Source organism: Limulus polyphemus, unplaced genomic scaffold (genome assembly GCF_000517525.1).
Source record: "Limulus polyphemus unplaced genomic scaffold, Limulus_polyphemus-2.1.2 Scaffold2216, whole genome shotgun sequence".
Lineage (NCBI taxonomy): Eukaryota > Metazoa > Arthropoda > Merostomata > Xiphosura > Limulidae > Limulus > Limulus polyphemus.
The window spans coordinates 64,761-73,377 of NW_013667826.1; the positions used below are offsets into that span (position 1 = coordinate 64,761).

At 32.4% G+C, this 8,617-nt stretch overlaps 1 protein-coding gene across 2 annotated transcripts in view; it reads left to right on the forward strand.

Moving 5' to 3' along the window:
- Window positions 1–228: 228 nt before the first annotated feature.
- Window positions 229–8,617, forward strand: part of LOC106466301 (PRELI domain-containing protein 1, mitochondrial-like) — a 12,109-nt gene continuing 3,720 nt past the window's right edge. Inside the window, exons 1-3 of one of the 2 annotated variants that reach the window (XM_022394276.1) lie at window positions 229–628; window positions 3,518–3,588; window positions 7,037–7,145. In XM_022394276.1, coding sequence (XP_022249984.1) covers window positions 7,054–7,145 — 92 coding nt within the window. In that variant the 5' untranslated portion in view covers window positions 229–628; window positions 3,518–3,588; window positions 7,037–7,053. The remainder of the gene's footprint in view (window positions 629–3,517; window positions 3,589–7,036; window positions 7,146–8,617) is intronic. The other variant, XM_013926570.2, reaches the window with a different exon arrangement.

Below are 8,617 nucleotides of genomic sequence, written 5' to 3' on the forward strand. Positions count from 1 at the left end.
CTAAGAGTGAATGCGACTCAATGATACAGAAGTAAGAAAGTCATATACATCATTAATACCACCAGAAGTTAGTGCTTTATATCTGAATATATGTATATACTATGAGGAATAGTTGATTTATGTTAATACTGTGTTCAGTTATTTACAAATGTTTTAAACGGTGTGAAATTTCCACACTGTTTAGTTGTTTGCGTATTTACATGGCGTTGATTAATGCGCACTCCTTCTTGCGCATGATTCTCGTGCTTTCTGCCTTGCATCTTGTTACCCGGTTGTGAGATGTTTATCACGTATTCCAATATGCCTTTGTGGAAGACAAACACAATTTTTAAAACAGATGAGTACATTTTTGTTTAAGTCGCGAGGCTTATTGATCTACATGAGGCATGAAGTTAAATTTCAATTTCATTGCAAACAGTAGCCCGATTCCTTTATATGTTTCCACATTTTTTATTCTGTGCTGTTGATTTTTATATAATTCAACACCACGGGTTGTGGCATTTTTTGTTATTGTACCACAGTAGTATTGTTCTATAACGTTGGTCTAGGAACATACGCCTAAAATTAGAAGTAAAATTATAGTTTTGTAGGATTTCCATTGTGGAAGGGCCCGAGCACAGAATTAAAGGTAGGCTCATGAGTATCAATATAACAGGGCGTGAATGTGATTTTTACGCCAAAATTTAACGAACTTTTAACTCATTGATAATTTTCGTATGAATTATGTTTTTAATTTTAGGTTGCAAACTTGGTAGTTAAAAAAAGTATGAACAGCAGTAAATTAAAGTTTTGAACCTAGATTTGTGGCATCTGGATTTAACTTTCAGATAGTCAGTGAAATGATACTCAAGTTTTACAAAAATATTTCAAAATATAAAAATACACTAGGATAGATAGAGTTTTTGTGCTGAAGGTTATTTCATTTCTCTTTAGGCATACATTACTAAATAGTTTTGTCATAACTTTTCTCAAAACATGGAGACAAACAATTTTTTAATTGGATATGCTATGTTATATCTGTAATGTTATATATATATATATATATATATATATATGTACACACACACACATAGAGATTTCTGCAGGAAAAAAAAATGTAAGAATGTTTCATTTTTTATTGAGTGAGCACTATTTTGTTATCTAAATATGTTAGGAAACCATGGAGATATTTATAAATCATGCAAGAGTAGCTTGGACCTATTGGCTACAGTCTTCATACTGATTTCTAAGTTTCACTCTATTTGATGATTATAAATTAAATTAAATTGCTTGAAATGTTCTGTGAAACAAAGAGAAGGTATTGGTAAAGGTATTGATAATTGTTTTGTAGGAATGGTTGATAAAATGACAATTATTTTGTTCCATGTTTCAGACTTCTTGTTTATGTTGAGGACCACTTGTTTAAGTACTCAAATTTTGATGTTTTCTAATGGACTTTTTTTAAGTATAATTTCATGTCTGTGTTTAATCCACCATTATATCTGTTATTTAAATTTCCTCATGGTTTGTTGGGTTGTGCATATAAAGTAAAAAGACTAATTGTTGTTTAAATATAGTTAAGAATAATATTCAATAATTAAGAAATTCGGAAAACTAGATAATGAAAAACGTAATTTTTTAGGTCAGTTATTATTTAGTTTCCGTTCTTTCAGTTTGCTAAGCAATGATTCTATAGTTCTACAACTTGGCAAGATTGCTTCATAATAATCTCAGGTTTTTTGTAAGTGAATAATTTATACTCTAGAGAAAACAACTCAAAATCTTTAAACCATTTTTCATAGCTCAATCTTATTATAAACGATACTGTACAGGCACCATCTTAAGTTATGTAATTATTCAGTTTAATAATAATGTTTACTAATTTGTACTCTACATATTTCAGAACTAAACAATAATAAAGCAAAGCATAAGTGTAATAATATGAAGCATTTATTAAATGTTTTGGAATCTTCAAAATTCCATCATCAGTAATCTAGAGATACAAAACAAACACAATGTTAATTACAACAGAAATGTAAGTTGTAATACATAAGTAAACAATTTGAATATAAAAAATATAACAAGAGAAAATGAAAAAATGTGGCCCAAATGAAATAGTTAAATTAAGATAGAGTTAAATCAAGAGAAGGGTGTGTATTATATAGAGACAGAAGAAGAGATTTATGTATAATGTTTCTTTTATTAGAAGCTCAGTATCATGTTTGGCTGTTCAGAGAATTTTAATGTTGGAGAGAGAAATTGGATGTCCTGTTTCTGTATTGTGCTGGTAGATAGCAGAGTTGGGAGGGTTTGTAACCTTCCAGTTTTTATAGATATGCCCATATGTTCACATGCTTGTGCTTTAAAGTGATGTTTGGTTTCACCAATATAGGATGCTTTACATTCTGTGTACGAGTATAAGTAGACGAGATGTAAACAATGGGTAGTTTGCACACGATCTTTATAGCAGAAAAAAATTTATAGTCTGAAATTAGGTTTAAAAATAACTTTCAGGTCAATTTGGAGATAGCAAGAGTTACATAATTTTTTCAACTGTTTCGTGATAAGGGAGTTTTGTCTTCCAAGGTATGGTAAGCAGGTGTATAAGGGAAATTTGGGTACAATGGGTATCTCAGATGGCTTGACAAACATTAGTTAAGAATGAGTAAGTTATTTCCTCCATGAAATGCTTAGGATAGCCATTTCAAGAAAAGAATGGTTTGTATGGAAGAAATTTCCTTGTTTTTGAAACATTACTGATTAATATTTTCACTTTTGTTTTATTCTAAGACAATACGCAGTAATCGTCACTCTAGATATTCACTAGATTTGTCATTGAATAGTCTGATGTGTGCTTTAACGTGGTGTTAGTTGTATAAAAAAATAAGTTGAGGTGTTAAACTTTCTTTGAATGAAAATTCTAGGTAGTTAAACACTATACAAGTTATAATGTAATAAAATAATGAAAAAGGCTTTTTAAGAAGGAAGTAAATTAATGTTAAATGAAAAAACAACAAAAAAAAAGTTTAAAAGAAAACTTCAAATTAAGATTCAGAATTTGTGTAATTATGTGCCAAAAAAAGGATTCAACTAACTGATGAACAAGAGGTGCTACAAGAAGAATCTCATTTATTACTCTAGTTTTCCAAATATAATATGCTTCCAAGTATAATATACACTCTAATCTTCATGAACAGAGTCAATCTGTCCTTATCACCATAAATAATACACACCTAGACTTTAGCACTACTGCGATCAAAGTAACATTTTGATGACAGGAATGTTAAAGGGTCTGTATAATCTCTAATTGTGAATTCACTATAGGGCTTACTATGTTTGCAATTGCAACCGTCAAATAAACATTCTAAAAAAAAAACATTTATAGCTGGTGTTCATTAGTCATGTAGTTTTGAATATCAAACATAACGTAGTGATAACTAGTTTTGTATTTTCAGATGTTTCTAAGTGTGCATGTAAATAAATTAAAAAATCACAAGATTAGATTTTGATCATTTTATTCTAAAAATCACATTTAAAGGTACTGAAAATGAAAAACAGAGAGAGAGAGAGTCAATAACGTATACCATCGAAACACAACATTTATAGTAGGTATGTATATCATTTACAACGCTTGTTGGAAAAGATGGTTGAGACTGGGTGTAAGAAAAACAACAAAACATTTATATGTTACCATATATTATATGAATCATAACTTCTAGAATTTTTAGGGAAGCAAGTTTATATTATATTTGGAAAATTACTTTATTTAACCCAACAGTATGTTTTTCTTCAGACATTTACATACATAAACTTTAAGAGATCATAAGGTATGCCAACATTATACTTGAAATATTGAAAGGAAAGCTGTAAAGATGACATATCCCATAAAGTAAGGAAATTAATATACAGCATAACAAACAAATAGTTATTAATAAGTGAAAGACAGCAATTAGTTGGCTGACTTTTTGAGTGTAACATTAAACACAGTTAACACTATACTATACTATACTTGAAACCTTAGGAAAGGGACCATTTGAGTAGCATTGACCAATCATAGTCAGATAAAAAAACACTTGTGGAACATGTATTGCTGCAGTTTTAACTGATGCTTCACTGCCACATTCACTTACCTGGTAGCACAGAAGTCAGCAAAATAGTTAGTTTGTTCAGTTCCTAATATGGGAGACTCCAAGTGATTGGATAGCACACTAGCCATTCTATCAAGTAGACCCAGGATCTAATCATGGCCACTACCACCACAAAATACACTTTCTCAGGATTAACAGCCAAGATATAAACCAGTTAGTAATTAGTTTCTAGTAAAAACAAAAGTAATTAATTTAAGTCATCATATTGACTACAAACTATGAAAAAGGTTGACATTCAATTTGCACAATCTTAATGTAAGTACTTGATCTTTTACAGCCATGGAATATAGGGATTTAGAAGGACACAAGTCTAAATTGGCCAAAATAGATAAGCATTTGACCTTCCTCCTTAAATGTAAACAACATAATTACTAACGGACTTAAACTCAACTAATCTGTCTACACCCCTGATGTCAAAGATTACCTCAGTATCTAGATATGTCCAGAAAATAAACTGAAAATATTGTATAATATTAAATTGTTATATTACAAGATACAGATTTACACAGCTATTCAAACTAACACTCGTAATCAAATTATCAAACTAAACTCACTCGTCAATTTTCAAAACAAGAAACATGTTGACACTCTATACACCTTAAGATACAGTAAAAAAACTAATAAATTATCATTAGTAGAGCCTGAAGAAAGTGTACTACAAGGTACAGTAATAAACTGTAATAAATTATCATTAGTAGAGCCTGAAGAAAGTGTACTACAAGGTACAGTAATAAACTGTAATAAATTATCATTAGTAGAGCCTGAAGAAAGTGTATTACAAGGTACAGTAATAAACTAAAATAAATTACCATTAGTAGAGCCTGAGGAAAGTGTATTACAAGGTACAGTAATAAACTGTAATAAATTATAATTAGTAGAGCCTGAAGAAAGTGTATTACAAGGTACAGCAATAAACTGTAATAAATTATCATTAGTAAAGCCTGAAGAAAGTGTATTACACTAAGAACTAAACTTTTCTCTGACATTTAACAAAATACCAACCCTAGATATAGCTATAACCAGATATGACACAACTTATAGCCTATTAGAAGTATGAAGAGTTCAGAACCAGAATAAAGTCAACAGTCCAGAAAGACATGAATCAGAACCAGAATAAAGTCAACAGTCCAGAAAGACATGAATCAGAACCAGAATAAAGTCAACAGTCCAGAAAGACATGAAATGTAAACCCCACTATAAAATCACAAAAACAGAAAAAATGCTACTCTAAGAAACTGAAACAACACTATAACATTTCTATCAGCAAAGGTAATGCTACATGCACATGGAGGAATACACCATCAAGCTCCAAACTCTTGTTGAAGAACTAATAGTACAACACAGCACTACCCCATACATGTGTGACTACTTAAGATTTACAAGCAACACTACCCTCTCCATCCCATAGTTAACTATGGAGATTCACCAGGCCACTCCTTACCTAGATGTCTTATAGATATAACCATTAACAAATAGAACATTCTCACATGTTAAAAACTCTGCAGACATGATACAACAACCCTTGGGACACTACAGATACTCTTCCAACAACTTGAAAATGATAAATTCTTAATGAATGCACCCAGCCGACAATCTCCATGATAACACGCAACTTTATATCCACACAACCTACTTTCAACATGAAGTTGAATACTACAAAAAACAGAAAGACCTTGACATGGGCTTACTCCAATCATCAGTACTCAGTAATTTCTACATGGAACATTTTGAGGTTAATGCCCTCAAAACAACTTTTGTCAACTGTGAGATTTAGCTCAGATATGTTGACCATACTTTCATAATATGACCACACACTACAGGCACAAACCACCTAACTAATAACACACAGTCAACCTAGCATATATAAGTAGAAAAAGCATTCAACAGTTGTTTCAAGTCCTAATGGGGGAGAGCCTGGACAGGTGGATAGTACCACCCTACTGTTAGGTAGACTCAGGATTGAGTCAGTACAAACACAGTTGGAACTTCTCTGAACACATTGGATTGAGTCACTGCAAACACAGTGCTTCTCAAAACTTCTCTGAACACAGTGGATTGAGTCACTGCAAACACAGTGCTTCTCAAAACTTCTCTGAACACAGTGGATTGAGTCACTGCAAACACAGTGCTTCTCAAAACTTCTCTGAACACAGTGGATTAAGTCACTACAAACACAGTGCTTTTCAAAACTTCCCTGAACACAGTGAATTGAGTCACTACAAACACAGTGCTTCTCGAAACTTCTCTGGAACAGTGGATTGAGTCATAAAACACAGTACTTCTCGAAAATTCTCTGAACACAGTGGATTGAGTCACTACAAACACAGTGCTTCTCGAAACTTCTCTGGACACAGTGGATTGAGTCACAACAAACACAGTGCTTCTCGAAACTTCTCTGGACACAGTGGATTGAGTCACTACAAACACACTACTTCTCGAAAATTCTCTGAACACAGTGGATTGAGTCACTACAAACACAGTGCTTCTCAAAACTTGTCTGAACACAGTGGATTGAGTCACTACAAACACAGTGTTTCTCGGAACTTCTCTAGACACAGTGGATTGAGTCACTAGCAAACACAGTGCTTCTCAAAACTTCTCTGGACACAGTGGATTGAGTCACTACAAACACAGTGCTTTTCAAAACTTCCCTGAACACAGTGGATTGAGTCACTACAAACACAGTGCGTCTCAAAACTTGTCTGAACACAGTGGATTGAGTCACTACAAACACAGTGTTTCTCGGAACTTCTCTGGACACAGTGGATTAGCAGCCAAAAAAAAAGTAACAAAAAATATGGGATATAAACTAAACTAGTCCATAAATAAAAAAGTAACTAACTAATAATTAGAGACTTAAGTGATCGTGTTGATTACTAACCATGACAGTTTTTTTCTTTTTTTTACAGAGACAGAAAGTTCGAGAATGGGAAAGTTTTACGAAGGTACAAACACCTTCAGGTTTACATGGGACCAGGTTGCCCAGGCTTTTTGGGCAAGATATCCAAACCCATATAGGTTAGTATGTGGTGGATAAGTTCTTGGCTCAGTAAGAACTGAATCTGTTCTGTTTATATTGTATGTAAGGTCAAACTGAGCTCTGTAACTTTAAAGATGAGTTCTAAGTATTTTGTTTTTAATGTCTGACATTATTCCAGTACTAAAGAATTTCTGAAGTAAAACATCCTCAGTAGTGGAATATTTTCCTTTGTATGTACTTTGTATTTTCCTTAGTATGTACTGGTATAAATAATGGTTATTGTTGCATTTTAAGTTTCTGGGGGAAATCTTAAAGTCGTACAGGTTCACCGGTTCATGGCCAAGTCTGCTGCCCTGTATCGTCTTTTTGCATTTCTGCATCTTCACCTCACCATTTCTTTCATGCCGTTCTTCATTTTGTTTAACCATACACTTGGTTTCTTTCCATTCATCTTATCTCCACCTCTCAAACACTGCTTCTATGCTAATCCAGCTAATTCACCCAATCCCATCTCTTCAGTCATTTTTTTGTACTTCTTACTTTCTCATTTTCTGTTGCTAACTTATTCCTAAAATCAAAACCATCCAGTCTCTGTTCTTGCTGTTTTGTCCACGTCCAACTTTCTGTTCCATATAGTGGCAGATATATTACTGCAGCATTATACATCGTGATGTTTGTCTTTATGCTGACATTCTTCACTTCCATAGTATCTTACTCAAGCTATTGTATTTCAACTTTGCATTTGTGTCACATTTTTGTGCCAAATTTCTCATCTTCATGTCTAAATTTACCGAGGAGAGAGTTAGTGCCGTGGTAGATCCTGTAAACAAGTAAAGTTAATTATCTTGACCTAAAGCTTGTGATGGTGATTTTTAACTTGTGGTGGTGGTGTTGGGGGGGATTTTTTGTTCATTCTAATTAGTTTCAAGAATATTGTTTATACTATAGAAAAAGTAATGATTGGTACTTGACTTATTGTAAAAATTCCCAGAAGCTTAATGAAACATTTCCATGCTCAACTAAAAATTGTATATGGCAAAACTGTTCTTAGTTGTGAAATTCTCATTCAAATTAATGTAGTTATCCCATGACGTAGGTGTGAAAAATAATTTTCTTAAAGCTTTTTTTAAAATACTATTTTAATGAACAAAATAAATTACATTTGCTTTCATTGATTAAACATTAATTTCTTAGGTGATCTCAGTTAAACAGTTGCCTAGTGAACTGGCTGCTAAATAAAACGGTCACTTAGTGGGTTGTAAAATTTTCCACGTTAGACACAATTTTCTTTTCTTTCTTTCAAATATGATAAAATTATTATCATAAATTTCTTCTTGAACAAGTAAAATTTACTAAGAATTACCACTTTGTAAAAATATCTTCACATTCTTGGATACAATATATACATATATAGTATGTACTGTTGTATGTATAATGTAATTAAAATATCTGGGGCATAAGGTTTGTTTGTTTGTAATTAAGCACAAAGCTACACGATGGGCTATTTGTG